This window comes from Oncorhynchus mykiss, chromosome 11 (assembly GCF_057628025.1).
Source record: "Oncorhynchus mykiss isolate SJ-2025 chromosome 11, ASM5762802v1, whole genome shotgun sequence".
Taxonomy (NCBI): Eukaryota; Metazoa; Chordata; class Actinopteri; order Salmoniformes; family Salmonidae; genus Oncorhynchus; species Oncorhynchus mykiss.
This window is the reverse complement of record NC_143032.1, coordinates 6,343,412-6,357,322: the sequence shown is the minus strand read 5'-3', so window position 1 is coordinate 6,357,322 and position 13,911 is coordinate 6,343,412. Positions and strand designations below refer to the sequence as shown.

Sequence of the window (13,911 nt, the reverse complement as noted above, 5' to 3'; positions counted from 1 at the left end):
GTGGACACTTGGTGGAACTGCTAGTGGTGCCCACGGGCATAGTGCTTCACTGTAACTGGCAGTCATGACTGACTTCAAGGAGGAGCAAATCTGTTACGAGCTGGGGCAGGGTTTCAAATATCAGTCTTCACTTTAAAACTGTTTCTCAATGATGACTAACACCATTCCTTTAAAGATTGTCTTTACAGACTTGTTTAGTTAAATAAAGGTTCAATACAGTTTTTTAAATTGTTTTATGTTGCTTCCTGTTAGTCACTCTAGGAAGGGAATATGCTGAGTGATTAAGATGCCATATATGAAGAAAGTTGTGTGACGTGCCGTGTGTCCTCTGAGTGAAGGCCTGGGACCTCATGAAGCCCTCGGTGAAACCAGACTTGAAGGAATCTTGTTGGTCACCTTGCAGGTTCTTCTGCTTTACCACGTGATCCAGACTCTGTGCCTCTGGGGACTTGTCAGGTCTCATGAGGAGACCCTGTGACAGAGGGGGTGTGGGTGGTGAAATAACGAGAGAGAGAGAGAGAGAGAGAGAGAGAGAGAGCGCATAATGTGTGTGTCAGCAGGTGAGAGAAACAGAGGGAGGAGAAAGCAAGATGTTGAACATGAAAATGAGATGAGCCAGAGTGGTTACAAGACATTAAAAAAAACAGCCCTTTCCACACGAAGGGGGCCAAAAAACTAAACAGTGTGTGAAGAATCACCACTATAGCATAAAGAACAACAGAAAAAGGGGGTTGGGTCACAATTTTAACAACATGTGCCAATCTTCACGTTGGAGGGGAAATTCTGGTAAACTTCAGGACAACAAAACAGATCCAATGGCTTCATTGACCGCATGCCAAAACTATGTCTGTCCAAGAAGGGGATTTGTGGAGTACGTACATTTGTGGAGTACTGATTGCATAGTGTTACACTTCCTGACCTTCATGAATGCTGAAGTGTAACCCTCTGGTTCTGCCAGCCCCTGGTAACCAGACTCCACGCGTTTGCTCTTCCTCAGAGTCTTGAAGCCTCGGTTCTGGACCCTTACTGAAGAAGAAGGAGAAGGGGGGGGGGTCACCAAATACAATACTATTCATTTCACTATGTTATGTCATAGGACTTGTGAGTGGGCGTTTGATTCGCCTGGTGTCGGTGGAGATTTCACTTTGGGACCAATGGAATTCTCTCAAATAGTTGATCATTTTACCATGGTGAATTCCCTATCTTCACTTGAGGGTCACATTCCACAGATGAGGACCACAGATGACACTAAATAAACCTGGTATGGTTCCTTACCAGGCCAGTATTGGAGCTCTGAACAGATGGCGTGTAGAGGACTCTGGTTCGGTCTGTGGAACATTGGCGAGCCAAAAACACCAAACCTTCCGTTTGACAACCCTACAGAAAACAAAAACACAAGTCAACTGAAGACTATCACAAATACACACATGCAAAAAAAAAAACAACTGCGTGGTATCATTTTACTACAAATATACACCCGGCAACAAAAACACAGATTCATCCAATAAAACTACGTCCTCACCGTGTTTGTTTTGCAAGAAAGAGTCCGCAGAGACGTGGGACGTCCTCCATATGGAAGCAGCTGGGCCCTCCTCTGAGCCCGGCGAGGGCAGTAACCTGTTCACCAGCTCATCCAGCTGACCCACCCTCAGGTCTGATAAGCCCAGGTCCCGGAGGTTCACGGTGGGCTGACTCACCCTCTGTTCTGATAGACCCAGGTCCTGGAGGTTCACAGTGGGAACAGGAAGTCATTATGAAGGACACATCAACTGTAATAACGAGCAAGCGTTAGCCTGGTCCCAGATCTGTTTGTGGCCAATTCACGGCCACAGGGGTTTCCCCTAGGGGAGGCGTTGCCGACCAGTCTGGTTTAGCTAAGCTTGCCGTACAATCATTTAATAGTTAGTGGAATTTAAAGAGAGAAAAGTGGGCAAATGTAGCAATGCAGTGTGAGTTTGGCTAGCTATGGAAGTCAGGCTCAGTATGAAATTATGTGCTGCTGCTGCAATTGTAAAGGGAATCTCAAATCAAATCAAATTTAATTTGTCACATACACATGGTTAGCAGATGTTAATGCGAGTGTAGCGAAATGCTTGTGCTTCTAGTTCCGACAATGCAGTAATAACCAACAAGTAATCTAACTAACAATTCCAAAACTACTGTCTTGTACACAGTGTAAGGGGATAAAGAATATGTACATAAGGATATATGAATGAGTGATGGTACAGAGCAGCATAGGCAAGAAACAGTAGATGGTATTGAGTACAGTATATACATATGAGATGAGTATGTAAACAAAGTGGCATAGTTAAAGTGGCTAGTGATACATGTATTACATGTATTACATAAGGATATGGAGGAATCTACAACCTGACTGCTATTATCTTGTAGGAGCCCAAACATCTGCAAATACATTTGACTCCAGTGGCCATGATCTCTAGCCAATTGATGAGCAATAACAACAACAGGTACGCATTGGAGAGCTGCGAGTGACAATACATACCTGCAATAATGTAACTTATGCTCAGTGTCCATGGCACATGATATTGCTGTGTTTAGACAACAACACTCTCCCTAACCACAACAAAGACATGTCTGCTTGGGGAGCTGTGCCTAGTCCGGTAGACCTGGTGGCCCTGCACACAACAGGATTCCCATCATTCCAATGTTATATGTTAGTCAGTACAAAGTCGCACTGGGGCTCCTGAGGACAGTGGAGCCAGTTGATGCAAGCTATAGCTCTAAAAGGTAGACACAGCTTGTGTACATTGAGGCTTGTCCAGTCTGAGGGAGAACTGCAGTGTTGTGTCAGGATTAAGCCTAGGCTATGAGAAGAGGAATCCCTGATAACAAATGTACCACCTATGATTGCCATTAAATAGGCTAATCTTACAGGGGAGAGTCTAACGGGACTTTTCTGACCAGCATCCCATTGACCGCCAGACTAGCCAAAATCTATAACTTGACCCTTACCTTGAATCGAACAAATTTGAAAATTAAATATGGGTTTGCATGTAAGCCACATCAAGTGTTACCGTACCTCTGTGAGCAACAGGTCCTGCTCTGGTGTGACGTATGTCTGCAGGCTCTGGACAGAAGCTGTGGCTGTGGAGCTGGCTGAGTTCTTCAGGGAATGGAGGGCATTGATGAGTTGGCCAATGAGTTGACTCGTTACCTAAGAAGAGTCAAGTGGCAACAGAGCTGGACAAATTGGATATTCATGACATGCTAGATTTGTGTAATGTTGGTATATATTGTTCTGATAAACAACATTGCAGGAGGGATAATGATGATTATTATTTTTTACCTTTATTTAACTAGGCAAGTCAGTTAAGAACAAATTATTATTTTCAATGACGGCCTAGGAACAGTGGGTTAACTGCCTGTTCAGGGGCAGAACGACAGATTTGTACCATGTCAGCTCGGGATATGAACTTGCAACCTTTCGGTTACTAGTCCAACGCTCCAACCACTAGGCTACCCTGCCTGGGTCTAGGTGACCAGCCTACGATATTTCTTTCACTGTGCAGCAGATTTGTGAGGCACCCGGGCTAGGGCACTGATGAGGGAAGGTAATTTGAGTTCAACTTGTAAATATCTTCTAATGAGATCAAAGGCATTACAAGTCCCTGCCATATAGTTACTGGTGTGAAGAGTTGCATCTAACGTTATGTACTGGCACCTGGCACTGGCCAGGTTTGACATTGGGGGGGACATTCATTTATCCTATGTTACCATTTAAAAACAGCCGTCCTCATGCCATTGATTGACAGTATTCATTGATATTGTCATTTACAGGCAGGTGTAAAAATCAAGCAATACTTTTTTTTTTATCGCGATAGCTCGATTATATAACTGACTGATATGGTATGACATAACCAATTCGCCAGCTAGTTTGGTTAGTTACCCTAATTTATAACTAGCTAGCATCAAATTAACTTAACTGTCAAAAAAAATATCGCTGTGGTGTTAGTATGAATAGACAACTAACGTTAGGAAATACTGAGATTGAGAAATGCGTAACATTACCTACAGTAATTAGTTAACTAGTTCTTGTTATCAAGTTTATTTAGTTAACAATATTTATGTCTAGATAAATACTTTAAACTTTATAAACAGCTAGCTAGTTATAAAATGTGTTGTCTCGTATATCTAAACGTTAATTAGCCAGCGCTTTGGAGCAGCTAGGTTACATCAGTCACCTAGATAGGTTATTAAGCAGCTATCCGATCCTGGCTTAGTGTCTTTACTTACCTGTGGCTGGAGCGACGCCGAGAAGGACAACATTATCACAGCAACTTGAGGGTTAGTATGTGAAGACAGACCCTCAATGTTACTGATTATACCAACTCCTCCTGGGTACAGTCCTTTTGTTGTTGTTCTTTCTCTCTTGTTACTAAACTGTTACTTTCATGAAAATGGCTTCTTCCTGAGAGGTCAACATCAACGTGACTTCTGGAAGAAATTACTACCGGTTTGAACACGATTATTTTTCTTCGCTACACTTCTCTAGTTACTTCTCCAATTTGTGTTCTTTTGTTGTTGTTGTTTTTTTAAACAAATAATTTGGTTTACCACGTAGTTGTCAAACATTTGTAAACGAGTTGATTTTACTTTTTACAAAATATGCGTTAATGTTGATGCCTGGAATAGTTGTCCTACCCATTGCCTGATTCAATTCATGAAACAGAGTTGCTCTAGTAAAACTATTGATGTTCCAAAACGTCAATTATATTTATCGATTCATTTCTAACTTTCTTATTTTGTATAATATTAATTTTAAGTGATCATATTCTTGACTGGTCAAACGTTTTCGTATAGGCACTCTCTTTGGCCACGAATAGCGTCCTATCTCTGGGAGCGGATTTGAAATTTAAAACAAACTTGCTTTTTACTGTCAGGTTAGTGAAAAGGGAGCAAATAGCTGTTACATTTCACAGTACCTCAATGAAAACCGAACTACTTTAATTGCATGCACGATTTTTAGTTTAATTAAACTCACGATGTGTGTCCCCTGAGAAGTTAAAGTTAGCTGTATGACCGATTTGCTCCCAGTTATGGATGCGGGGGAAAAACAGCCCACTTCTTGTGCAGATAGGAAGTTATCCGATATCCTAAGGCCTGCCTCAATCGACGACTTTGTTGTTTTGAAGCCCATCAGCCGTGGCGCCTTTGGAAAGGTTTACCTTGCACGGAAGAAATGTAATCCACGATTATATGCAATCAAGGCAAGTCATCAACGGTTTTACCACTGCTACGAACCTCCTCCACAGCTGACATTTCAAATTCGTGTGTGTGGGGTAAACCACCAGTAACAGCTGCTAATGTGAAGGAATTGGAAATAATGTTCAACTTAAAAAAATAAAAAGTTTTATATAATGGAAATGCTTAACTTGACATTTTGAGGATAATGACACTTAATTCGCTGTAAACTTTTCTCCAGGTGGTGAAGAAATCTGACATGCATGACAAAAATTTGTCAGGTCAGATGAAGGCAGAGAGAGACGCATTGGCCCTCAGCAAAAGTCCCTTTGTCGTACACCTCTTCTACTGTCTCCAAACAGCAACAAAAGTGTATTTGGTATGTGTGTGTGTGTGTGTCCCCAAAAAAAGATCAATGACAACAGTGACTTGTCACTTTCCTAACTTTGGTATATTGCCTCTGTACGTGTTTATGCACAGGTGATGGAATACCTAATTGGAGGAGACGTGAAATCCCTTCTTCACACCTACGGGTATTTTGATGAGGACATGTCAGTGAAATACATTTCAGAGGTGGCACGTGCTTTAGACTACCTCCATCGCCATGGAATCATCCACAGGTACTTTTATGACTCTCCATCTTCAAGAAATGTGTGGTTTAATTTATTTATTTTTTTCTTCACATTTTAGTATGATTTGAGTTTTGTATTCTGTTCAATCATTTAGGGACCTGAAGCCGGACAATATGCTTGTATCTAATAATGGTCACATCAAGCTTACAGACTTTGGCCTCTCCAAAGTCAAGCTTGACAGAGGTATGTGCATAAACTGTAGCACACATTAAATATTTTAATTATTTAGCAGACACTCTTATTCAGAGTGACTTACAGTAGGAATTAGGGTTAAATGCCTTGCTCAAGGGCACATTGACAGATTTTTCACCTAGTTGGCTCAGAATTTTGAACCATCGAACTTTCAGTTACTGGTCCAACACTCTTAACTGCTAGGCTACCTGCTGCCTAAACCAAAGCATACACCCCCATCCGCTTGCAGGCTTTAGTTTTACATTTTAATTCCTTTTCTACCCAGAATTGAGTCTTGCCGATATCTTGACAACCCCATCTTTGGCAAAGCCTAGACAGGATTATTTCCGCACCCCTGGTCAAGTCCTGTCTTTGATCAGCTCTCTTGGACTTGTAAGTAAAGTTAAGTTCATTGCATTTAAGTATGTAATGTAATTCATAGACGATACATCAGTAAGGATAGTAAATGTGATATGATTGGTTTGTGCAGATACAGTACATTCTTTCCCATTGCCATATTAAATATTTATTCTGTGTTTTCATCCCATCAAACACAGAACACACCAGCAGTGGAGAGCAAGCGTCGCAGCAGCGCCTCGGCTGTGTTCAGCCCCATGTCATGTGGGAAAATTGATCAGCGGAAAAACTTGCTCTGTTCACCCTTGAGGAGACAGAAGGAATATCTGCTTTCCCCTGTCTGGCATAGCCAGACTTTGGGTATGTTCAAATCATACTTTATTAGTCACATCTGCCAAATACAACAGTAGACCTTACAGGGAAAGGCTTACATACGAGCCCCTAACCAACAATGCAGTTGAAAAAAAAAAATGCGGATAAGAATAAGAAATAAAACTAACAAGTAATTAAAGAGCATCAGTAAAATGACAATAGTGAGACTGTATACAGGGGGGGTACCGGTACAGTGTCGATGTGCGGGAGCACCGGTTAGTTGAGGGGCAACGCAAATAGTCTGGGTAGCCATTTGATTAGATGTTCAGGAGTCTTATGGCTTGGGGGTAGAAGCTGTTTAGAAGCTTCTTGGACATTGAGCTCCGGCAGAGCAAGCAGAGAGAATTCTACCTCTGTAAATGACCATGTGTTTCAGTTTAAAAAAAATAATCTTTAACCAGATCTGTAATCAAACCTGTCTAGAGAGGGTGGGTTCCCTCAAACTGTTTCTAATCAGTCTTCCTTTTTGTTTTGTCAGGACCCGACAGCTTTGTGTTCAGCCCAAATGCGTTGACCAAGAGCCTGACTCCCAGGCTGCTTAAGTCCAGAAGGAGGTTTGACACAATGAGCGCAGGCAGCAGCCAATCATGCCTCTTCCCCTCCACCACGGACTCCGAGGGAGGTGTCAGCCCACTATGGGAGGTAGAGCAGATCAGAAGCCAGCAGGAAATACAATTGTGTTCATTTCAATCAGATCTACCTCTGTATTTGTGGGTCAATAGAAGATGTTATTATTGTTTTCGGTTTGCTTTTCTAGAAGGAGAGAGAGAACTTCCTGCACCTATATGGTAGGAATACCAGTGGACCAACAAAAGGAAAGTTGACCTCTGATATGCGACTGCAACGCCGGGACTCTGCTCTGGCGTCGTTAGACAACTTAGACCTATGTGGACAGCTCCACCGAGAACCCAGTACTGGTGAACTGTCCAGGAAGGCCAAAGAGGAACCTCTTGCTTGGAAGAGGCTTCAGTTTAACGAGGTAGAGCAGTCTACACCACCCCAGAAGCCTGATCTCTCTCAACCAATCAGAGGCTATGTTTCTGGAGTTGAAGGTCACTGTGCCACCGAAGGTAAACCAAAGGAAGGCCATGTTGTGGTAACCGCAGCAGGAAAGAGAGTGTTTGAGGAGGTGGAGAGAAGTTCTGAACAGTTGGAATCCCTTTCCAAGAAGAGCGACTCAGCGTACCAGAGGTGTTCTGGCGTCCCAGATATTGATTTGAAGAATCGCACTGGCCTGACAGGGGTGTTTGCAAATGTCCATTTGGAGGTGTTTGGACCTGAGGGTCAAGAGACTTCTGAAGGCCAGGCCCCTAAACTTTCCAGTCCCATCGCTTTGGCTAAAAACCTCCTGTGTGAGTTGGACGGACCAGCAGAGGGGGTCTTCGTCGAAGGCACGTCATTTGGTGAAGACCACGAGCTGAGCAGGAGCCTGTGCGCAGACTCTAAGGGGTCGGCTCATGAAATGTCCATCGACAACAGCCCAACCCCCTCTTCGGCTCAAAGTGCCAAAGAGGGGCATTGGGCATTGTTCGAGCTAGACGATAGACCATATGACCCAGCAATATCACCCAGTACCCCACTCCTTCCTCAGCCACCCATCTTTGCTAGTACAGGAACAGCAAAGCCGGGCAATGGGCTCACCCTGAGAGGAGGCGAATCCAAACGCTCCTTCCTTGACCAAGTCCCTGAGCTGCACCCCAGGGTGGCCATGTCACCCTCGTTCCTCAAGCCCAGGAACGTGGTGGCCTTCCGGAGCTACTGCAGCTCCATCAACCGCTCCAACATGTCGGGGAGCTCACGCCTCAGCCTGGGCTCAGTGGAGGCCATGGATATGGCCACCTCAACCTCCTACCACAGTATGCCCTCTGCTGTCACACCGGTCCAGAACAGACCCAGCTCCAACAACTCCCTCGATCAGGTAGATGCACAGTCAAAATCCAGAGGTGGAGGATACAGAGTCGAGATTCAGGGGTGGAGGGTACTGGGCTAAGTTGAAAATGTTGGACCTAAATATAGCTTCAGAGAACTTACATTACACATAACACTTGTTATTTTTTCCATTTGTTTCCTAATTTAAGACCCCACAGTCGTCGACCACCTCCCACACTCCGTTCAGGACCCCTAAGAGTGTCCGACGTGGTCCTGTACCCGTGGAGGGAGTACCGATTTTAGGCACCCCAGATTACCTTGCCCCAGAGCTGCTATTGGGGAAACCACATGGTAAGAGTTGACGCATTTCCTGTTTGGGATGTCAAAACATTTCCAATCATATTTAAGGTTAGAACTAACTTTCTAAGTTTGGAGTTGTATTTTTATGATAACTTAGCTACAGTATTTCACCTTTTAATGTGTATCGTATAGTATTGCTTACTAGGTGTTGTCCAATCAATTTTGTAACCACTTCCTCTTCAAATTAGGGCTGATTGGAAAAACTGTTCAATAGAGGACATTGTATTATTTCTTTGAACTCCCTGACGAAGGCCACGCAGCGAAAAACACGTCAGATTTTTAAAACTTTGTTTCTATTGAACATGCCATACAAATAAAGGCATTTTTACTGAATTATATGAAGAGCGCCCTCCTTTCTTTTTGGTGACCAATTCACCCCTTTTTTTTACCAAAGAGCACCTTCTGTCTACTAAAAGATGTACTATTGGGCCTCCCGGGTGGCGCAGTGGTTAAGGGCGCTGTACTGCAGCGCCAGCTGTGCCATCAGAGTCCGCGCCCAGGCTCTGCAACCGGGAGGTCCGTGGTCCGCACAATTGGCCTAGCGTCGCCCGGGTTAGGGAGGGCTTGGTCGGTAGGGGTGTCCTTGTCTCATCGCGCACCAGAGAAAAAGGGGTAAAACAAAAAAGAAAAGATGTTTCCCTTCCTCCTCTTTCTGAATGCGTGTTGGTATAACTGCTGTCATCCTCTTCACAACTTTACATGAATATCTGTTGGAAAAATCAACAGTTCAGCCATTTTTTTTTTTTAAACAGGATTTTTTTCAGGATATTCTAAATGTGGTAAGTTGTTCATAACCTTGCTAACGTTGCAAAGGGTGAATGCATGTGTTCCCAGCTTCGCTGTGTTGCATTCACGGTCTGCTACCAGAGGAAATGGCTGCTTGATTCAAAATGCCATGGATGGGTTTCAAAATGCTACTAATTGGTTCCCAATTGTACTTCCTGTTTCCGAAAATGATGTAATTGCGGCCCTCAATTCGGGTCGTTCCTGCATGTGGGCATTCCTGCATTTACAGGAAGCCCTCTTTATACTGCTATTGGTCCACAATCAAGGCTGTATCTCAACCGGTGTTGATTGGGAGTCCCACAGGGCGGCGCACAATTGGGCCAGCATGGTCCGGGTTTGGCCGGTGTAGGCCGTCATTGTAAATAATAACTGACTTGCCAAGTTAAATAAAGGTTTAATGATGGCCTACACCGGCTAGGACGCCGGTACACAGGCGATAGCGCTCCAGTACAGTAGGTGGCGCTAATGTACCATAACGTTGGATGCCAACCACCAATAAACCTCACAGAAGAAGCGGGGGAAACGACGCTAGCTAGCTAGCTAAGACACGGGTAGACAGCGTCTTTCTCCCCCCCCCCCCCCCCTTTTTAAAAACTCAAATACTTTTTATTTCCCGTTTGATTAATTGCATAGACGATCAGGGGAAAATCCAAAATATCATTAGTGTCACACAAGCATGAAGATGATGTGCTTGAGGTGGGGGGGGGGGGGGGGGGGGGGGGGGGGGTTCCTGCTTATTCAGGAATCTCCAAATGCAGGAACACCACCCGAATTGCGTGTTGCAATCACACACTATTGTCTGCTTCTGGGCCTCTGTATTGGGTTTGGAGCCGTGTTGGGATTGTAACAGGGAAGCCATTTTCAGTACATGGTGTTGAGGATTCTAAACGGGGGTCTTTACTGTTTTAAGGTGGAGGATGAACATTGATTGGTGACCACTCGATGGGCCTAATTTTTTAAAGGCGTATTTTCAAGCTGATGAAATTTGTTCATACATTGATATGGGTTTTGTCCAGGAATATGTTTGGTGCTAACGGGGTTTGGGTAGATTACTTTCTAAATGTAATCTGTTACAGTTAGTAGTTACCCGTCCCAAATTGTAATCGCTAATGTAACTTTAGGCTCACCCAAACTCGGTAATGTAATCTGATTACTTTCCCCATATCTCAAAGTGCTGTACAGAAACCCAGCCTAAAACCCTAAAACAGCAAGCAATGCAGGTGTAGAAGCACGGTGGCTTGGAAAAACTCCCTGCATTGAAACACTAAGCCTAATGTTGTCCAATTGTTTCAGTTCCTGCTTCCACTGCTGTAGAATAGAGGCACAGCCAAACAGGACAATAGCACAGTGACACTGCCGTGATGGTACCTGAGACAAGTGTGTGTGACTAATCTCCGTTAAACCCCGAACCCCAAAAATAGTGGGTAATTTGGTAAGATATGTTAATGTAAGGATTAATATGTGACCTACTGTCTCTATTGCCCCCCCCCCCCCCCCCCCACCAAGACTGCATGGTGGACTGGTGGGCCCTGGGTGTGTGTCTGTTTGAGTTCCTTACCGGTGTGCCCCCCTTCAACGATGAAACCCCTCAGCTTGTCTTCCAGAATATTCTCAACAGAGGTACTTTCTTGCAGTTCCACTTGTCTTTTCTTACTAACGCTGACTTTTCTTATCGCTGCTTCATTGAGAAAAGATTTGACTTTACTGTGATTATGTGGTTGTCTAACCTAGCTAGTTTATCTTAATGCACTAACTGTAAATCATTCTGGATAGTCAATCAATGACTAAAATGTAAATGATCTGTTTTATGTTTTCAGTGTAACATGTCTTTTACAGCAAAATAAAATCGTGCATTTAAAAATGAAATACATTTTCTATCACCCAATATTTTATTTTTATGTTTAATCTCAGATATTCCATGGCCCGATGGTGAGGAGGAGCTATCCCACAATTCCCGTAATGCCATAGAGATTTTACTCACCGTGGACATGAACAAACGGGCTGGTTTCAAAGGTAAGGGTTTGGTTTGACCAGTTTAAACCGTGATAATACCATTCCATTTGAAATGGACCATTTGGGTGTATGATGATTCCATTTGGAAATGGGCCATTTGGGTGTATAATGATTCCATTTGGAAATGGAACATTTGGGTGTATAATGATTCCGTTTGGAAATGGGCCATTTGGGTGTATAATGATTCCATTTGGAAATGGAACATTTGGGTGTATAATGATTCCATTTGGAAATGGAACATTTGGGTGTATAATGATTCCATTTGGAAATGGAACATTTGGGTGTATAATGATTCCATTTGGAAATGGAACATTTGGGTGTATAATGATTCCATTTGGAAATGGAACATTTGGGTGTATAATGATTCCATTTGGAAATGGAACATTTGGGTGTATAATGATTCCATTTGGAAATGGAACATTTGGGTGTATAATGATTCCATTTGGAAATGGAACATTTGGGTGTATAATGATTCCATTTGGAAATGGAACATTTGGGTGTATAATGATTCCATTTGGAAATGGAACATTTGGGTGTATAATGATTCCATTTGGAAATGGAACATTTGGGTGTATAATGATTCCATTTGGAAATGGAACATTTGGGTGTATAATGATTCCATTTGGAAATGGAACATTTGGGTGTATAATGATTCCATTTGGAAATGGAACATTTGGGTGTATAATGATTCCATTTGGAAATGGAACATTTGGGTGTATAATGATTCCATTTGGAAATGGAACATTTGGGTGTATAATGATTCCATTTGGAAATGGAACATTTGGGTGTATAATGATTCCATTTGGAAATGGAACATTTGGGTGTATAATGATTCCATTTGGAAATGGAACATTTGGGTGTATAATGATTCCATTTGGAAATGGAACATTTGGGTGTATAATGATTCCATTTGGAAATGGAACATTTGGGTGTATAATGATTCCATTTGGAAATGGAACATTTGGGTGTATAATGATTCCGTTTGGAAATGGGCCATTTGGGTGTATAATGATTCCGTTTGGAAATGGAACATTTGGGTGTATAATGATTCCATTTGGAAATGGAACATTTGGGTGTATAATGATTCCGTTTGGAAATGGGCCATTTGGGTGTATAATGATTCCGTTTGGAAATGGAACATTTGGGTGTATAATGATTCCGTTTGGAAATGGAACATTTGGGTGTATAATGATTCCATTTGGAAATGGAACATTTGGGTGTATAATGATTCCATTTGGAAATGGAACATTTGGGTGTATAATGATTCCGTTTGGAAATGGGCCATTTGGGTGTATAATGATTCCGTTTGGAAATGGGCCATTTGGGTGTATAATGATTCCATTTGGAAATGGAACATTTGGGTGTATAATGATTCCATTTGGAAATGGAACATTTGGGTGTATAATGATTCCATTTGGAAATGGAACATTTGGGTGTATAATGATTCCGTTTCTTTTCCTGCTACAACTATATTCGTTTTTTTGTTTCTGCATCAGAACTTCGGAGCCACACTCTGTTTGCGGGTTTGGACTGGGATCACCTTCAGAACCAGACCATGCCTTTCATCCCTCAGCCGGAGGACGAAACGGACACGTCCTACTTTGACGCAAGAAACACTGTGCAGCACCTCGTGATGTCTGGCTTCAGTCTGTAGGTTTGTTCTCCAGGGTTGGGGTCCATTTAGGAAGTACACTGAAATTCCAATTCTCTTCAAATGAAAATATATATAAGATTTTTTTATATTATTTAAGATTTGTACTTTTTTCATCCATGTTTCACTGCTCTTCTATGCACTACTATGATGGACTTCTTTTAAAATTGTACTTTTATTTAACTCTGGCAAGTCAGTTAAGAACAAATTCTTATTTTTCAATGACAGCCTAGGAACAGTGGGTTAAACTGCCTTGTTCAGGGGCAGAATCACAGATTTTTTTTTACCTTGTTGGGGATTCGATCTTGCAACCTTTCGGTTACAATGCTCTAACCACTAGGCTACCTGCCGGCCCCTTCTTCATGCAGCAGGTTATATACACTACATCTGTATGCGTACTCTTCACAAAAATGTGTAGATTTCTTATTTTTCACTTTTTTAAAATTTTTATTTATTTTTCCATGTTTATAAATACAAATAAAACAGTTGTGTGATGAA

At 42.5% G+C, this 13,911-nt stretch overlaps 2 protein-coding genes across 6 annotated transcripts in view; one reads left to right on the top strand and one right to left on the bottom strand.

Annotated features, from left to right (window-relative positions):
- The window catches only part of LOC110535194 (ATP-dependent zinc metalloprotease YME1L1), a 19,459-nt gene extending 14,164 nt beyond the window's left edge, over window positions 1-5,295 (bottom strand). For 2 of the 4 annotated variants that reach the window (XM_090189255.1, XM_090189256.1), the window contains exons 1-6: window positions 5,187-5,295; window positions 3,041-3,175; window positions 1,523-1,721; window positions 1,276-1,377; window positions 920-1,026; window positions 319-472 (exon numbers count right to left, since the gene is read on the bottom strand). In XM_090189255.1, coding sequence (XP_090045381.1) covers window positions 319-472; window positions 920-1,026; window positions 1,276-1,339 — 325 coding nt within the window. In that variant the 5' untranslated portion in view covers window positions 1,340-1,377; window positions 1,523-1,721; window positions 3,041-3,175; window positions 5,187-5,295. Of the gene's footprint in view, window positions 1-318; window positions 473-919; window positions 1,027-1,275; window positions 1,378-1,522; window positions 1,722-3,040; window positions 3,176-4,254; window positions 4,675-5,186 lie in introns of those variants that run through there. The other 2 variants (XM_036934738.2, XM_036934739.2) reach the window with 1 other exon arrangement.
- Window positions 4,666-13,911, top strand: LOC110535193 (serine/threonine-protein kinase greatwall). Of its 2 annotated transcripts, XM_090189253.1 has the most exons (13): window positions 4,824-5,228; window positions 5,444-5,581; window positions 5,683-5,822; window positions 5,929-6,017; window positions 6,292-6,398; window positions 6,563-6,722; window positions 7,213-7,376; window positions 7,492-8,652; window positions 8,813-8,954; window positions 9,716-9,742; window positions 11,256-11,369; window positions 11,661-11,762; window positions 13,259-13,911. In XM_090189253.1, exons 1-13 carry the CDS (start codon window positions 5,037-5,039, stop codon window positions 13,414-13,416), a joined length of 2,694 nt encoding a protein of 897 aa, XP_090045379.1. In that variant the 5' UTR covers window positions 4,824-5,036; the 3' UTR covers window positions 13,417-13,911. The 2 variants fall into 2 exon arrangements, with proteins under 2 accessions (XP_021475731.3, XP_090045379.1); XM_021620056.3 differs by lacking the exon at window positions 9,716-9,742 and having other exon boundaries at window positions 4,666-5,228.